The sequence below is a fragment of the Pempheris klunzingeri genome, chromosome 3 (genome assembly GCF_042242105.1).
Source record: "Pempheris klunzingeri isolate RE-2024b chromosome 3, fPemKlu1.hap1, whole genome shotgun sequence".
Taxonomy (NCBI): Eukaryota; Metazoa; Chordata; class Actinopteri; order Acropomatiformes; family Pempheridae; genus Pempheris; species Pempheris klunzingeri.
The window spans coordinates 6,352,440-6,370,449 of record NC_092014.1 but is presented as its reverse complement, the minus strand read 5'-3'; the positions used below and the strand labels follow the sequence as shown (position 1 = coordinate 6,370,449).

The 18,010-nt window shown below is 41.1% G+C and overlaps 1 protein-coding gene across 1 annotated transcript; it reads right to left on the bottom strand.

The window, feature by feature from the left end:
• Positions 1-11,108: 11,108 nt before the first annotated feature.
• pin1 (peptidylprolyl cis/trans isomerase, NIMA-interacting 1) lies at positions 11,109-15,480 on the bottom strand. Its single transcript, XM_070827789.1, has 5 exons — positions 15,343-15,480; positions 13,969-14,051; positions 12,991-13,099; positions 12,796-12,906; positions 11,109-12,046 (listed from the first exon to the last, which is right to left on the bottom strand). Exons 1-5 carry the CDS (start codon positions 15,398-15,400, stop codon positions 11,937-11,939), a joined length of 471 nt encoding a protein of 156 aa, XP_070683890.1. The 5' UTR covers positions 15,401-15,480; the 3' UTR covers positions 11,109-11,936.
• Between the last annotated feature and the right edge of the window lie 2,530 nt (positions 15,481-18,010).

Here is an 18,010-nt window from a genome sequence, read left to right as displayed (position 1 = left end):
ATTGATAAAGTTGCTAACATTAGTGGCAGATCATGCTCTGTACCATGAAGAGGTGTGTCCAAGGTTGAATAATAATAATAATAATAATAATAATAATATCTGCATGTAACATTTGAAAGAGTTTTTTCTCTTCCAGTCTAGAGTCTTTGTTCTTTGATCTGAGGTGGGCAGAGGATGGAACTTATTAGGCACTGAGTGTGTAACACTCGGCAAGGACCCTATTGTAATTCAAAGAATTTATTACTATTATTAGGGCAGCATGGTGGTGCAGTGGTTAGCACTGTTGCCTCAAAGCAAGAAGGTTTAAGGTTCAAATCCAGGTGTGTTGGCCCTGTGGTTGGCTAACGACGAGTCCAAGGTGTACCCTGCCTCTCGCCCAAAGTCAGCTGGGATTGGCTCCAGCTCCCCCGCAACCAACCCCGTATAGACAATGGATGGATGGATTATTACTATTATTATTATTCTTTGGACACTTCGACGAGGAAAACGAGGTGCAAGGTATACTCGAAAATTGGCAAACATATCAGGACCGGTGTTGTGACTCCTCAAGTGCCGATAATGTGCAGTTGATGAAAGGAAACGTCTGCTGACAACGACTTGTTGCATAAAAATAGGTTTATTACAAAAAGATCAGTTGTCTAATGGCACGTTTCCACTAGTACCTACTCGGCTGGACTTGACTCGGTTTGGTTGCGTTTCCAATAGCGTTAGCGTTAGCATTTTACTACTGAAGCTGGATCTGTCCCTGCTGCGGTTGTAGTAATCGTTGATTTGGTTGAGACTGACTCTGCATAACCACAGCCTATTACTTCTCCTTCTTTTTGTTATCTCCCAGTTAAGTTTTCTAAGAGTCTCCTGGTCCTGTTCTTTCTGGTCATGTTCCTTTTTCCAATATAGCTCAACTTGATGTGCTATATGATCTGTGTAGACGCCTTTCGTCATGCTCCCAAGGCCAACCACTTCAGCTAGCTTACTCCTCACTGGCAGGGGCAGCCCTTTCTGCAACTTAGCTTGCAAAATTGACTGCTCCATCTGGTTCAATTCCGGATCCTTTCCTGTGATGTTCCTCCTCACCTGATGAGCTCTTGACACATAGGCCCTCAGGTTCTCCTGTGGTCCCAGTGGCTTAATGAGAATATTATCAGGGTGTACATTTGTTGGAAATGTATCTTTCAACACTCCACACTTGGCTTCTGCTTGCAGCAAACAACTCAGGATCGTTCACTGCAGTCCTCACATTCCGATTAAGTCCTGTCCTCTGCAGGATCTCTTCCATAGCTGAAACTCCAAGGAGACTAGCTAGAAGTCTCTTAATATCTCCCATGGCAGGCTGTGTTCCCACTGGAACCTCTTCCAACTTTGAAATCCAAGGATGTGCTCCATCTTGAAGAACAGGTAATTTTTCAAGTATGTCTGACATATCTGTGTTCTGTCAAGGCTTGTACTCCAGATTCTGCCCTCGAACAATCACTGGACACATCTTATCGGGTCGCTGTCCCTTTCTTGAATGTAATGCATACCCCAAAACACCTGACTTTGGAGACTTTTTCTTCAGTAATTCTTTCTCCACTATCTGCAGCTCCTGTAGTTGATTCTCCTGGGCTTTTTGACTTTCCAAGAAGGTAGATTGTTCCAGATCCAAAAGACATTCATTCATGATATCCTTGACCTCTCTTAGAACCCACTGTCTTTCATCACCAATACCAGTACTAGATGCTGTCGGAAGAAGACATGAAGGGCCCTTGATATCTGGGTCCTCATCACTGTCTCTGTTATCACTCTCATCAGTATCATTCCTTCCTGCAGTCATCCTCCTCTGCGATCTACATCCTCTTTTCTCTGCTTTAGCCAACATCCGCTTAACTGCTGGGACGTATCCACCAACAGCTCCATCTGAATCATCCTGACTTTCTTCTCCCATTTCCATCCTTCTACATCTCACTCCATTCAGACCTTCTAAATGTGCCTTCTTCTTTTTGCTTTTAGAGCTTGGGTACATTTTTATGGTTGTTTTAGCTTTCCCCATCTCTATTACTTGCTCATCCTCATCTTTGATGTGATAGTTACCCTCCTGGCTAATTACTGGAAGCTGGGGATAAACATCACTAAACTTCACCTTTTCCTCATAAGGTGGGGGCCTCTTTACTGGGACTGAATGTAAGAAGGGTGCATTAGCCTTTGCTACTAGCTTTTCTGTTTCCTTTGTATTCTTTTCTATTTCTTCAACACCTCTTTCCCTTCTTTCTTTTGTAGCTTGTAACCATTTCTGTCCCTCATTGTCAAACATTTGCAGAATGCCAAGCTCTCTCTGTCTCTTCTCCTTGCGTTTCTGTCCCTTCTTACCTTTCTTTTACCCTACCTTATATGCAGATACAAGAACTTGCATTGTTTTAATTACATCCGGATTAAGAGTCCCTTCCACTGGCCAAGGTTGATCAATATCAGGCCAACGCTTACTCCATTTTCCTGACATCTTTGTGATACCTTTAATAAGTGGATTGTTCTTTTGCACTACTTCAACCGGGGTTATTACTTTTGAACTTTTACTGTCCATTTTTGATTATTTATTTATGTAGGTATACTATTTATTTTATGGTTTCCTTATATCCACGTTTTATCAATTTCCAACCTCAAAGGATCCCAAAGGCTTATTAATACAAAGCAAAGTTTTAAATTGTCACTTAATGTCACTGTTTATGCTTGACTCTTCTTAAATCAAACTAGATCATGCCCAGACAATGAAACCAACATCAACAACTCTCAACACTATTTGAGCCCACTCAACCTATACACAAGTAATCCAATCAAAAATCAAAAATGTTACTCCACTACTTGATTGAATACTCTAATTGATCAGTCTGTTGCTAAGCCTCCCTTTTTGGATAACTATACATGTATACATGTAATATTCCTCATACATGTACTTATGAACAAGAAACACTATATGTCTATATGTGAAATCGAACTTATATATCAACAATCTTGGCTATAAATGGATGTGCACGCAGGTAGATAATTGCAATTGCACCGGCCCTGATTGAGCTGGATTCAGGATCATCCGCAAGCCCTGATATATGTGAATCACCGTCAGGAGTGTTCCCGCCTGTCGTTTGGAGGATCCAAAATCAGACACACTCCCTCCTCCTTGTCTTTTCTCCAACTCTCATACATCATAGTTCAAAGTCACCCGCTCCAGAGAGGTCTGAAGACTGGGAGGAAGTGGCAGGCACAAGAAGCCGTAAGCAGAGCAGAGGCTCGGCTGAGGCACAAGTCCTTGGTGGGTACCGTGGCAATGGGGAGGGCAGGCCTTGGCAGCTTTCCCAGACCATGTTACGACCGAACCTGCGGCAAGGAGAAGTGTCAGCTGGTCCAAGACGAGATCCGTGCAGAGGTGGAGGAACAACGCTGCTTCAAGATGGTCGGAGCATGGACAAGGTGGGAGCATGTGGAACCTCGCAAACTAACCTGGGCAGAGCTCTGGAGAGCTGAACCTTTGCGCACAAAGTTCCTCATACAATCGGTGTATGACGTCCTCCCAAGCCTGGCCAACCTGCACACCTGGGGCCTGGCAGACACTCCAGAGTGCAAGCTGTGCCAGAGGAGGGGCACCATGGAACACATCCTGAGCTGTTGCCCAAAGGCTCTAGGGGAGGGGCGGTATCGCTGGCGCCACGACCAAGTTTTAAAATCCTTGGCGGATTCCATCTGCACAGCGATACAATACAGCAAGTCCCAGGCCACCCTGAAGCAGACAATCACCTTCATCAGAGCAGGGCAGAAGGTAACCCACCAGTCCAACTCCTAAGGAGGGCTCCTCACCACCGCTCGGGACTGGCAGCTCCAAGTGGACCTGGGAAGGCAACTAAAGTTCCCGGCCAACATTGCTACCACCTCACTCCGGCCAGACTTGGTGTTGACATTGGAGTCAACCAAGCAAGTGGTGCTATTGGAACTGACAGTCCCCTGGGAGGACTGGATCGACAAAGTCAACGAACGCAAGAGGGCCAAATACTCGGAGCTCATCACAGAGTGCCGTAGCAATGGCTGGAAAGCCCGTTGTGAACCAGTCGAAATCTGGTGCAGAGGTTTCGCAGGTCACTCACTACAGCAAGTGTTCAAACTCCTTGGAGTAAGAGGACTGCAGTCAAGGAAAGCCACCAAGAACATCCTCGAGGCCACAGAAAAGGCCTCCCGGTATTAGGGCTAGGCACTAGACCAGGAAGGACCCAAAAGCAGGACACCAGACTCTCTCAGACAGATGAACACTTTAATCAGGACTGGCAGGCAAACAATATTTACAGACTTGGGTAATGACAAAATACACAGCAAGATACAATGAATTCCTATGGCTTGACGAGATAGTTGGCAACTTGAACGCATGACAGGACAAGACAATCTGGCACAGGACACAGGGAGATGCAGACAATTTATACACCAGGTAATGGAGAACAGGTGTAAACAATCAGGGCGGGGCAGACAATCACACAGGCGGGAAACACACAAGGGCAGGAAGTCAACAGCCTGAAACGAGAGGAGAGTTTAGTTTTCACAATAAAACAGGAAGTGAGAAACGAGACTAAACGCAAGTGAACACCGACAACTTAACAAACACGACGAGACATAACACCCGGTGGCTGTGGATCCGTAGGGGGGATCCGTGGTGCGCTACTTGGACACAAGCCGGGGTCTGATCACCCCCGGTTGGGTCGCCCGGGCGAGGGTGTCTGATGATTAAAGACCCGAAACACCCTGTGACCCCGGGTTTATCACTGATGACGTGTCCAAGTATCACTGTGAGGTGTATTCAAAATTCATAGATAAATAGACAGAAGGAAAAAGAAAACAAAACAAGAGGTCAATGTCTTAGTATCTTCCTAGATCCTTATCAACAATGCAATAAACAATTCAATGAAGTTTACACACATTATCTGCCAACATTCGGGTTATTGTATTCTAAGACAGTGGGTATCTTCTTCTAAGAGTTTTCCTTTAAATAGCAACCATTAACAACCACATCTCTATCAATGTATTGTTAACTTTAACACTTTAGAGAGTGAATACTTATTCTATTTTAAAAGTGAATATGTTAATCAATCTTCATTCTGATATGGCCTTAAGTCTCTTCTCCCATTTCTCCATCTCTCTATCTTCCACAGAGAGAGAAGGAAAAAAACAAAGGGGAAGGGCTCTCTTGCCGCTCCTCCTTTTAGAAAGAGCAAACTTAATGGCCTTCGAAAATTAGGCACCTCCCTTTGCTCCACCTCTTAAATTTAACCAGAACTTCCAGTCTACCCTGACCATCAGAGAGTGAACATCTAGCTCAAACTACCTGAGGCCCAGACAGACCCATTCTAATAGGACCCAAAGTCAAAAACGAATCACACACACCAAAACTATCTAGAGCAAAATCTCTTCATCAACAACCGAAATACAAAATCTGTCCTCTGACAGTTAAATATCTCTTCTCTCCCATTTTCCATATGCTCTTTTGAGCAGATAGATTCTCCTCAAACTGCAGTCACACACCCATACATTAGCAGACAAAAAGAAAAGATAGAGAGAAACTGCATTTCCCTTATATAATATAATCCTCCTCTTCGGTTTTAAAACCTCCCCATCAACCAGAATCTTCTACTACTTCTATGTGTAAAATCTAGATCTATTTCTCAGAAGTTATTCCTTTCCTTTATTTTACTTCTTAACTTTATTTTTCTCCATGCTTGTGTAACCAGAATGCCCTCACTGGTCTCTCCACTCCTCCACAGACTCAGCACAGGCTCATATAGTTTATTATATGTGCTAACATTCTCTTATACACAAGGCTCATATGATTTATAAACGTCCTCTATTAGGCTCATATATGTTTATCTAATTTATAAAGCGTCTCCTTGAAAAGGGCTCATAGGTTTATACCACTGAAGAGGCAAAAATGTCCTTCCTTATGAGTTACTAAATCTCCTTTAACCAATCACAACATATGTATATCTATTTGATAAGAAATATATTATATACCTATTAATTACACATAGACAAAAACATTTCACAGCCTACACACAACTGAAGTACCACCCTCACACACACACTCAGACTGGACGCGCCCACAAAGACTCCTCAAGCAGACAAACATCAATCCCCAAGAAATACCCAGAGCTCTCAATCCTAAATTTTAAAGTCACATATCATCGCATATCCACGCAAATAAGTGTACAGTGCAGCCAGCAGCATAACAGCCTCAATGAACAAACCAGTGCCCCAAAGAGTGAGAAAACACTCACCTGACGTCAGTATGGAGCAGGAGTTGGTCCGTTGAAGTCTGTCAGCAACAGGAGCCACATCTGCAATCCTGCCACATCTGCAATCCTGACACATCTGCAATCCTGACGAGAACGGCAAATTTGTAACTCCTCAAGTGCCGATGATGTGCAGTTGATGAAAGGAAACGTCCGCTGACAACAATAGGTTAATTACAAAAAGATCAACAGGCACCATGGAATCCTGGGAAGACGCTAAGCCAATTCTAGGTACAGACAGCATAACCCTCAGCCAAATCTGCCGTCTCTGTCCTCGTCTCCCCCGAGCCACTTCTCTGGTCACATTTTATACCCATTTGACCACCTAGCTCAACATCTGGTTTCCATCAATGTCACAGAAATACTCTTTGATTAAAGGTAAAGGAGTGTAACATAAGCACCCCAAAGGTCAGGTTACCCCTGCCTAGGTCATGCTTTTCCCGTCTGACTTTCTTCAGATAATCATTCACAGAAAAGGAACATAAACACAACTATAATCATACCCACTAAATGCACATACCAGACACCACAATAGCGCCCCCTTTATGATTTAAAAGTTGAAGCCCCTCCCATGTCCTGTTTTACTCTGTGATGTCCTCAGACAAGACGAATGACCAGATCTACTTCAAAATGCTGTCAGATTCCCATAAAGGCCTTGATGAAACTGATGATGAAACTGTGACTTTTTGTCAGAAGGCCTGGGTGTGGCGGAACGGCGAATTTTGATCCTTTGCCATGAAATTTCAATCAGCTATAACTCCGTCACACAATGTCCTGTCTTTACCAAATTTACTGTGCTTAATGACAGTCCGGGTCTGAATAGCTGTACAGGCCAATTTTGAATCATAGTCATAGCGCCACCTAGTGGCGGGAGGAAGTGTCACTTTCTATTCTCAAATGTTTATCTCCCAGCAGTTTAACCACAGCCACCTCAAATTGGGTGAAAACATTCCTAAGACTTTGATAGATGAAGATCTTGAGCTTTCGTCAAATGCCGTCACTGTGGCCACACCTCCTTCACCATGAAACTGGACGTTGCTGTAAAATGGCCAGGCATGAATCAAACCTCACCAAACTTGGCACACACATCAGGTGGCTTAAAATGAATAATCTGATCTGGTTTATGGGTTTGGGTGTATCAAAATGACTCAACAGCGCCCCCTACTTCAATGAAGCACCCCCCCCACGCTGCGTTTGACCTACATGTATGTACTTTAATGAGTTTATAGGGAATTCAGATACCTACAAAAAAGTAACAGGAAATCCGTTATTTTAAATTAAGTGTCAGAATTTGATGGATTTGTGGCCATAAATAGGGGCCGAACAACTGGCATTATATTTTCAAAGCAGGAAGCTGCTGTAAAGTTGCTGTAGAAAGGCCAGACATAATTGAAACTTCACCAAACCACCTCAAATTTGGTGAAAACCCAAATCCCAAGACTTTGATGATGATATGTCATGAAGCTCTTGCGCTGCCGCCGTGGCCACGCCTCCTTTGCCATGAAACTGGAAGTTGCTGTAAAATGGCCAGGCATGATTCAAACCTCACCAAACTTGGCACACACATCAGAAGGCCTGAAATGAGTAATCTGATCAGGTTTATACGTTTGGATACGGCTCAACTGCGCCCCCTACAAAATTTCAACAAGATTTTAACGAAGCAGCCCCTGCGCTACGTTTCACCTAGATGTGTGAAATTCACTGTGTATATGGCCAATGCCAAGACCTAAAAAAAAAAGGTGGAACCATGTCCTAGACCCAACAGGAAAAGCGATATTTTTATTTGAATTATGTGTCTAAAAATAGGCTCCATGCCTGTCCACGCAGACATGAATTGTGGTTATTTTAACCTTTAAATCCTTTAAGATGCTTCTTTGTGAATCTCTCTTGTTTCAGTGTAAATATATGCATGGTAAAGAGCAAATTATGGCTCAGAATCACATGAAATCCCAACATTTATTCTGCGCTTATTTCATCGGACACCAGAGGATGGTGCTGGCTTCCTAATGGATGTAAACCTCTTTGGAAGAAGCTGAAAATGTGTTTTCAGTGTCTGTTATCTCTCCCTTCTTCATTTAAGTTCCCCCTATATATATTACTTTGCTTCTATTTTATACCTCCTGTGACTTAATTGTACATATACTTTTTTATATCTTCTCCTGTCTGCTGTGACATTTTAAATTTCCCTGTCATGGGACTAATGAGGGAATGTCTTACCTTATCTTATGAACACACATCTTGTGTGAATTATATGTGTCTAGTCTTGTCTTCTTCTACAATTCAAATCCTGGATAAGAGTCAAGGTATAACAGACATTCACATGCCCTTATTGCGTCATAACAACAACAGCAGCTACAGACAACAGGAATTTGTCTCTTGTGAAGATCATTTAATTTACATGAAACTTCAATGTTATATTGAGTTTAAGAGTTTAATCTTACTTTCACTTAGGCTGACAAGTCAGATCATGTCCACAAAACTGCAAGAAACCTGCAGCTGTAAACACACCCCAACTGACAGGGCAGCACTGTCCTGGGTTGCCCTCTCGATCCAGTGGACGTGGTGGGAGAGAGGAGGATGATGGCAAAGCTATCAACCACGAGATAGAACAACTCCCACACTGAGTGTGAGATAGAACAACTACTTTTTCACACTGAGAGCTCCTTCAGTGACAGACTCCATCCTCAGTGTGTGAAGGAGCTCTATCACAGGTTCTTCCTTCTGCCAGCTGTCAGACTTTAGAACCTTATTGCCTCATAGTCACAGCAACAGCTGCAGACGACAGGATCTCAGTCTCTTGTGACAAAGATCATCTGATTTATATGAAACGCACATGTGATACACATTATGCACATCTTGGTTCCATTAACGCTCAATGTGGTGGTTGCAAAATTCAAGCCATGCCAACCATATTGCGGCGGCATGCCCACGACTGTAGACGTGCCCCGACGTGAGCGGATGTGCGAGGGCCCGCCAATGCTGCTTGCAGCTTTAATTATATATGTGGAGTTTAAGAGGACAAAAAGAAAAAAAAAAGACATAGCAAATCAGAGGAGATAAGGTAATAAGATAAGATAGGATAGTAGGTCAGGTCTGAGGACATAACCTTTGGGTAAATAACTTAAATCTGAAAAGCACAGAAAATAAATTTGATGGGAGGAATGAGACAAAGGAAACTGAAAACAGCTGAAATTTGACTGGACTAGACTCGACTTGATTTGACTGTAAAACTGAAACATTACAGAGATATGAACACATATCCGTACATAAACATTAGCATTTGCAGTGTTATACATTGAATTACATACTATTAAGTGTATTTTGTACCGTGGTACATGAAAGCATTGCTAAATCCTCACACAGTTTCAAGTCCCAGTGATAAGAGTTAGCTACTGCTGTAACTGCATTACTGCTGTAAGAGCACATGTTTCACCAAAAAACAAAAGAAAACTTTTTCTAATAAGAAACTTACTAAAAATGCATCTGCTTGATAATTCTAGCACACTGTACTCACAGACAAATAGTTTCCAAGGCGCAAGCGTGTAAAAAAACAAACACTCGGCAGCAACATGAATCCGGCACTGACTTGTCTGACTGCTCAACTGAATACTGTGACTTTTTGATGGCTGAATTACCGTTGGCCAATAGATAGCAGTGTGGCACATACTAAGGATCAATGTAAATAAAATACATGTTTTTAACTATTTAACCATAACTTATTATGTGTACTTTTTTAACTTATTTAACTAATTCATATTTCAAAAATACTGACATTAAAGGCAGCACAGAAATCATTGGATTTAAAAATGCATAATTGGGTGTGAAAATAATGAGCATATTGCTTTGATGGGGGAACTGCCAATGGATCTAAAATATGGTGTCTGACTTCAGTAGTATATTGTAGGTATTATCCTCATTTCTCTTTTATTTCAGCACTTTCTGTATTTTCTCTCTCCCACAGTTGGAAACGTTGAGACAGCTGATCATGGCATATCTGTCCACTGAAAAATTGTTTGGGTCCGACAGGGACCAACCTATAAAATGTATTTGACTGGTAGAACGTGTTCTGAATCAGTTAGTGACTCTGTCTCCATCAGTGCAGTGATTTCATGTGGGGTTCCTCAGGGTTCTATTCTTGGTCTTGGGTTATTGGGGAGGCATCTACCAACTCTGGAGCATTGATAAGTTCAGAGAGCGTGTTAATTTTATACATATGAATATCAATTAAAAGTGTAAAACATTTGTTATGATTAAAATCTTAATTATAATTGGAAAACAGTTTGTCAAGTTGACACTGAGGGTTAGCAGGTAATTCTTGCGAGTGGGTGACAATGCATGCTTGGATATTTCTGCATTTAACAGTAGTTCAAGTTGTGTGTGACTTTTATCAGCACTGAAATGGTATAATGGATCTGATGAATGACACTGCTGCAAAGTCACACCTTCCCACCTACTGACAAGCTTGATTGGCAACTCATTTCATAATTACAGGACAGAAAATAGTTGAAAACGTTACAGAAGTTATCTAAAAGCATGCAGTCCAAAGGATGTTATGCTCTGATCATTTTGTCCCATGATACAAGGATAAGATTAATCAAAACTCACTTTATTATATTGTATTAGTCATTTTCAGTTTGTTGCTTCTGTGTATTCCACATAAAACATGCAAAACAACAAACTGCAAACATAATTAGCATCTTTATTGTTTTATTCTGGTCTAAATAAATACTCCCACACAGGTCTGTGGTATTGTTCAATGTGTCCAGAAAAAGCAGTAACTTCATCAAAAGAGGAACTAACCAAAACAAGAGACTTACAAAAAAAAGAGATTATTTTATTGATGAAAGAAAAACTCCTATGACACAACAGCGCAACTGTTCATCTGAGCTTGCTTTTAAAAGCTGCGGAGCTGATTGTTAAAACCTGGAAGTTTTCAACTGTGCCGTCTTTGCATATCCTACAGGGGCTGGAGGTGGGTGGGGGCATGCACTTTTCAAAATGAATAATGAAAACAAATTATTCTATGTTACTGAATATCTGCAAAAAAATCTAAATCAATGCCAAATGTAGAGAACTCAGAATAATTATGCTTAATAATTATGCGAACTGCCAGCCGCTGCAATGGCCTGGAAGTATTTTAAACATCTCATGGATCTATCTTCCAGAACAATTATACAGATAGAGGAACTGCTTTGGCACTCATGTACACAATAAATGGAAAATGTTCAGAGGAAAAAAACATACAGTAAATGGTCCTTTTGAAGACATGCGCACTCAAAAACACAAGCTTTCACAGACACATTCTCAAACTGTGCGTTGTGTGAGACTGTTTCCACGGGACACTCGCTTCAGCAGAGTCACAGGCACTCACGTTTCTTTAAATTACCATTGTTAATAAAAGCTTGAGGCCCTACGAGAATAACCTGCCATACTCCTTCATGTTCAGTGTAACGAAATTATTCAGACATGTTCAATAGTTCTTCTTGAACAAAATGATCCCACTTAAAAAGAAGCGATTCAGCCCATAAGCTTTGTTTATTGGGTGGTGTGTGTCATTCAAATAAATCACAGGTCTGGTTTGGGGTTGGACTGTGTGTTTGTGTGTGAAGACGTAAAGAGGAAAGTACAGTATGTGGCTTCTTCCTTTCAGCCAGTGCGAAGGATGATGTGGACTCCAGAGTCAGTAAAAACAGGACCACTCATGTCTCCCACTTTGAGGGCAAAGGAAGCGTCTTCAAAAGGCTTCTGCATTTGACCTAAAACACAAACACATTTTATTAAAAGTAGTAAAATGATGCTCCACGTTCAACTAAAAATTCATATTTCATTCAACTATTTCTTTAGCTCATCAGGTTTCACTGTCAAGTTGGAGGTTTGTCACCACTGTAATGGGAAACAACAGCAATGATGCCAGACGTGGCTAGAAAGACCCAACAGACTCCAGCAACAGAAAATACTACAGAAATACTCATGACATGACTCGAAGTGACAAACAAAACAGACTATGTACAAAGTCTCTGTTGAGCTGTGATTATATAACTGAACTATGAGCAGAACACACACTTTATTTCTCCGACCGTGTGGAAATCTGAAGGTTTCACATCACAGACGATGAAAAAAAGGCATTAAAACATGGATCTCACAGGTAAAGAAATGAGACTAATGGAGGCTGAGAAGAGTTTAATGTGAGGCTGCTGCTCTGCAGGCGCTCTGAGCTTGGCAGAACAGGGAATGATGTATTCCTGATATTTGTAGGCAAGATGTGCTGAGGAAAACAAATTGATAATGTTGAATTTAATTTAAATAAAAACATCTGTAGATAAGAAAAAACATGAACCATGAGCACTGTTGCTCTTTGTCTTATGTAACACTGTTACTTTTGTGTCTTTAGACACAATCAAACATAATAGGTTTGATTTGCATTAACACATTTATACTCATTTTATTTTACTTGCAATAAAACCTTTTATTGCAGTATACAATGTGTGTGCATGTGAGGACGTACCTCTGCCAAACAACCCCAGGTCTCCACCGTTTTTAGCCGAGCTGCAATCGCTGAACTGAGAAGCCAGAGTCTCAAACTTCTCATCTCCAGACTTGATCTCCTCTATGTACTCTACACAGAACAGAGAATCGAAGAGCAAATTAAAACGCTGATAATATCTAATTGAACGAGCCCTCTCCCCGATGCCCTACGTACTCTGAATGAGTTCCAGGGCCTCGTCTTTAGTTCTTGTGATGTTTTGTTCCCGCCATGAAGATGGACGACGTGACTGATTATGTTTCACCAGCAGATGAGAGCAGCGTACCTGAGTGAGTGAAAACAAACAAACTGATCAGAATCAAGAGGAGCGATCAGAGAGTGGGCTACAGTTTGTCAGTCTTCTCTTAGACCAGTCAGTACCACTTTCTAAGAAGACATAAAGTTTTGTAAGTTGTAACCAATGGCTTTTCCATAGTTAATAAAGAACGTATTAATGCTTTGCATATAAGTACTAATAAATAAATAAATAGGATAATGAGCATTATTTTAACCGAATGTCTCGTGGTCTTAGCTTCTCACTTGTGGAGGAGGATTCTTTTTGTGAGGATTTTCTGCTTTTCTTTTTCTTATGCGTTAATAAACTGAATATAGTAGGGCTCCCATTTACATAGCCTGCCTCGTTAAAAATGATCTCTGGCTCATTTAAAGTGAGGAAACAGAGATAGTTTACATAATTTAACAATTATTCTGCTTTATAATAATTTTTGTTATTTTATACTAGGGTATTGTACAGAAATGTGTATACTGCAGCATTTCTGAACAGGAATAATATGTATTGAAATAAACAAAATGCAGCTGTCAGACTTATTACAGACTTATTACACATAGATTGGACATAAACTGCAGTTTGACATCAGTGAGGTGTCATAGTGCTCCGGCTCTGGTCTTAAAGGGCTGCTACAGTTTCTGCAAAACACCAGATGTCACTGTTCACTGTTCAATCCTCCAAGGCTTTAAATCTCGTTTTGATAGAAGCTTCATATGACCTTCTTCATCAATAACCAATTTTAATCATCATATCAGTAGTTCAGTCCTGTTTTATGCTATGTTGTAAATCACTGTGTAACTATTCTATAACAAAGGTTTATTTTTTATCATTAGAGTAAGTACATTTAAAAAAAGACACGCAATAACCTTTTCTGGCTCTCCACGGCCGTCTCCCACCGGACGTTCCCACTGGCTGGCATTAGTGATGTGGTTAAAGTAGTACACTTTGCCTGGAAAGCAAAAAAAGAGAGTCGATGATGCAGCATTCATTGATTTCTTAACAAATGGAGGCAGCAAGAGAAGCTGGAAACACAGTTATCACATTTTATCAGTGTGCTAAACGATGCACCAATCCATTGTCCCAAATCGGTATCACTGACAATAATAACCTTATTTAGTGGATTGTGCATCAGCTATGACATGACAGATCCACATTAAAGGAAGTGTTTCAAAATTGTCATATCATCAGGCAAAAAAACCCTTGCAGTCACAGCCACAGCAGTCTCTGGTCACTTCACTACTTCACATGAAAATTATTAAAATGAGTTCTACACAATAAGATGTACAGATTTCAAACGTGGGAAAAGGAGTGTGCTGTTATTAGATCAAGCCAGAGTCAGCTAACAATTACTGATTCATACCCTGCATACAGTGAAGAACATGCAAGTCCTAAACTCACTCCTCTTTTAGGTCTGTCTTGTTGCACACCAATTCATGAGGTGTAACATCTGGCTATTAACCACTCCAATATTCTTCTTCTTTTTTCACCAGGTAGTCACTAACTTTGTATGTCTGCCTTTGGGTGCTGGGCAGGTGGCATACTGTGAAAAAATCAAAGCTTTTTTTTGCTGTGGCCAAAGTTGATGAGAGCATAGTCATGGCACCAAAATCTAAAACAATGATCCTCAACATACTAAAACACAGAGATTAGTGACAGCAAGAGCAACACCTTTAATATTACTGGACTCATTGTTGTTACACTAAAATACTGATTACTGCAGTTTTAAGGCATTGACAAGTATCTTTAGAGGCAAGCTACATTTTGCTGGGACCTAGAAGTCATGGATATCAGCCGAACGGGAGAAGAGTAATCAATGGAGAGTTTGTGCTTTAACAGAATTAGACTCCACCAAGTTTTCTTCTGCCTCCCAATATCAATGTGTAAATGTGTGAAATCTTGCTGGGGCTCGCCCAGTCTGCAGGTGAGGCACTGGAGCAGAATGACGTCATGCAGGGCCCCGCAGTAGCCAGGTTGAATGGATCCGCACTGGTGCGATGACTGAAGCAACACACCGCATAACAGCGAAACACCACATCTAACAAAACACACCTGTAACAGCGAGTTACCCACCACTAGCATCAGCTTATCCCCACTGTACTTGAAGTTCAAGCTGCCTCATGTCAACAGCAAAGCACGATGCTGGCGCTGCTAGCTAGTGAGCTAAGTTTACCAGTTCACATACTGGCATTTAACGTTAGCTAGCTAGCATATATAGCTTCTCGTCGTTTCCGTTTCATTACCTGAACTGCGGCTCATTCTTTTCTCCCATCCAGCCGGCATCTTATCCTCGTCTGCCATTATTTTTTTCTGCAGCGGCGATTTCAAGTTTAATTTCAATGTAGCTACCGTGTGACAGGCTGTGCTGCAGCTAGGCAAAGTACGACAGTTAGTAGCGTGTTTACGGCACGAGTTGTTTTTCGAATTAGCTCCGCCTTTGACGAGGATCTCTGTCGTATCATAGGCTAATGTGAGCTGTCAATCACCGCTGTAGCCATTTGATTGGTCGAGAGGCTAATACGCAAAGTAAACCATCTTTACGGTAAGCAGGGGAACAGAGCTCTCTAGAAAACATCAGCGGAAAGGAAACAAAATTGTTAATCTGCTGTGAATCTTCAGGTAGGAAAGTCTCATTTAACACAGTTGTGTTATAGATGTAACACAATGCTCGACATTTTAAAGACATAATGTTGGTTTACGCGTGTATTTTGTGATGTTACGTACAATAATGTGCAGTGTGTTCGTTAGCGGTGCTGTGGGCTAACAAAACAACCTGACTGATATAAAAGCTTAGCTGACTGACTGTTTATCACATGTGGCGCACTGTGAATGAACCACATTAGCCTTCTTACTATACGTACGATTGTTACTGGCTTATTTAAGCAAATGCTTTAAAATCGACTCAACGCTCACACGTGTTATGTTAATATGTCTTTCCATCGGCCGACAGGAACTGAAGATGATCGAGGTGGTTTGCAACGATCGTTTGGGAAAGAAAGTCCGGGTCAAGTGCAAGTATCCTTCACATAAACTGAAGAGATAATCGCGTCTGTAGTAATACTTGGGTACACGTACAGATAACGTGGAGGTAGTCTGAGATGGCTCAAGCTTAAATGTTTGACTTCTTAGAAGTTTAAAGTTCATGTAAAACTTGTCAGAGCAACAGATCTGTTCACTAATTGATCAACTTTGGCTTTTACAATCACTCTCTCCGAGAACCAGAGATCTTCATATAACTTATTCTATCGTGATCAATACTCTAAGACGTGATTTGAGAATGATCCAGCTTGTCAAATCTACCATGAAATGACATCTTGATCATGATCATGAGTACACCCTCTGTGTTGTCCTGAATTACAGTGTGCTCTTGTCGTGAAATAAAAGACCGCTTCCCTCTGGATCAACAAATAAATCCCCAAGTTGAGCTACACAAGAAGCAACAGAATCATTTTCACTAACATGATGTTAACCTGTGTGTCTGTCTGGTTTTTATTTTTGGCACCATCACACTGCTCCTTCCTTAACCCTCATGTTTCAGCTCTGAGGATACCATCGGGGATCTGAAGAAGCTCATTGCCGCCCAGACAGGGACACGGTGTGACAAGATCGTATTAAAAAAATGGTAAGCTGCTCGTCTGGGATGCTGCCCAGCTTGACTGTAGCATGTGTAGCTGTCTTCTATCAGCCGCTAAATGTTCCTGCTCTGTTCCAACAGGTATACCATATTCAAGGACCACGTGTCTCTGGGTGACTGTATCCTTTAAGCAATCTCTGTCAGTGTCAGTAGATTATTGCTGATACCCTTGAACCAGTTTTCAGATTTCCTCAGACATCTACTCAGTTTTCACACTTTAAAAGAAGGCATCAGAAAAATTAAGCACCAGAAATCGATAAATTGTCTAAATTAAGTATTTTTAATTAACAATCTGAAATTCTGTTTGCCTGACTTGTATTGTAATAGAGGCAATGGTCTCAGTAGCAGAGAATATCTTGAAACTTGGGCACATAAATCCCAAACTATTTGCATGTGTAGATGCTACTACTTCTGACTTGGATGAACTGGAGTTCGTAATTTACTTGCAGTTTTGTGTTTTCTATTACTGGTGGAGATCACGGTTATTTAGACATCAGAATGATTGTCGGACACATTGTCGGCTTCAGTTTTTTTTATTATTATTTTTTTTTATTTAATTTTCAATAATGTTGTGATGCTCTGATGTGACATTGAGTGTTAGCTGTGCTCATTTATTTCTTAATTATCTTTATATACATGGGCTGACTAAAGCTATTAGTTATTTTTTCTGACATGTTAAGAGCTGCTTTTAGCAAATGAATGGTTTTAAATTTGTGTCATGTTGGCTAGTCAGTGGAGCCAAACTATTTTACCCGGATCGATTGTACTTTACCATGACCCCTGCAGATGAAATCCATGATGGGATGAACCTGGAGCTGTACTACCAGTAGACGAGAAGAGGACCACAAGTCATTGCCCCACACACACACACACACACACACACACACGATGGAGTCTGCCACAGGAAACCATCACAATCAGACGACGCAACAGAAAGAGAGGAGCAGCCGTATCTACAGAGCAGAAAACACAGACATTACACTGACCTCCATTTTATCATTTCCTCCCACAAATTATTATGTGAAAGACGTGTCGTTGTTGCTTCTAATTTTTGTTTTGATATTTCAGAATTAAAGCTGATATTTACCTACCTGTAAGGCTGAATCATTGTCATCTATTAGTTCTGTTTTTTGGTGTGGGAAGAGACCGTCATCTCATCTTATATCTCGTATATGTGACACCTAATGAATGTTAATTATACTGAGGTTACCTCCGGCTATTTGAAAGTCTGTTACTACAAGTACACCATGTTAAATTAAAATCCTAGTTTTCTAATG

Excerpts from the sequence above, each read along its gene's own strand:
- pin1 (XM_070827789.1), bottom strand. The coding sequence starts at position 15,400 with ATGGCAGACGAGGATAAGATGCCGGCTGGATGGGAGAAAAGAATGAGC. Across the intron at positions 12,907-12,990 it reads GGCCCTGGAACTCATTCAGA|AGTACATAGAGGAGATCAAG; the intron begins GTACGTAGGGCA and ends TGTTCTGTGTAG. Across the intron at positions 12,047-12,795 it reads CCTGGGGTTGTTTGGCAGAG|GTCAAATGCAGAAGCCTTTT; the intron begins GTACGTCCTCAC and ends TTTGTGTTTTAG.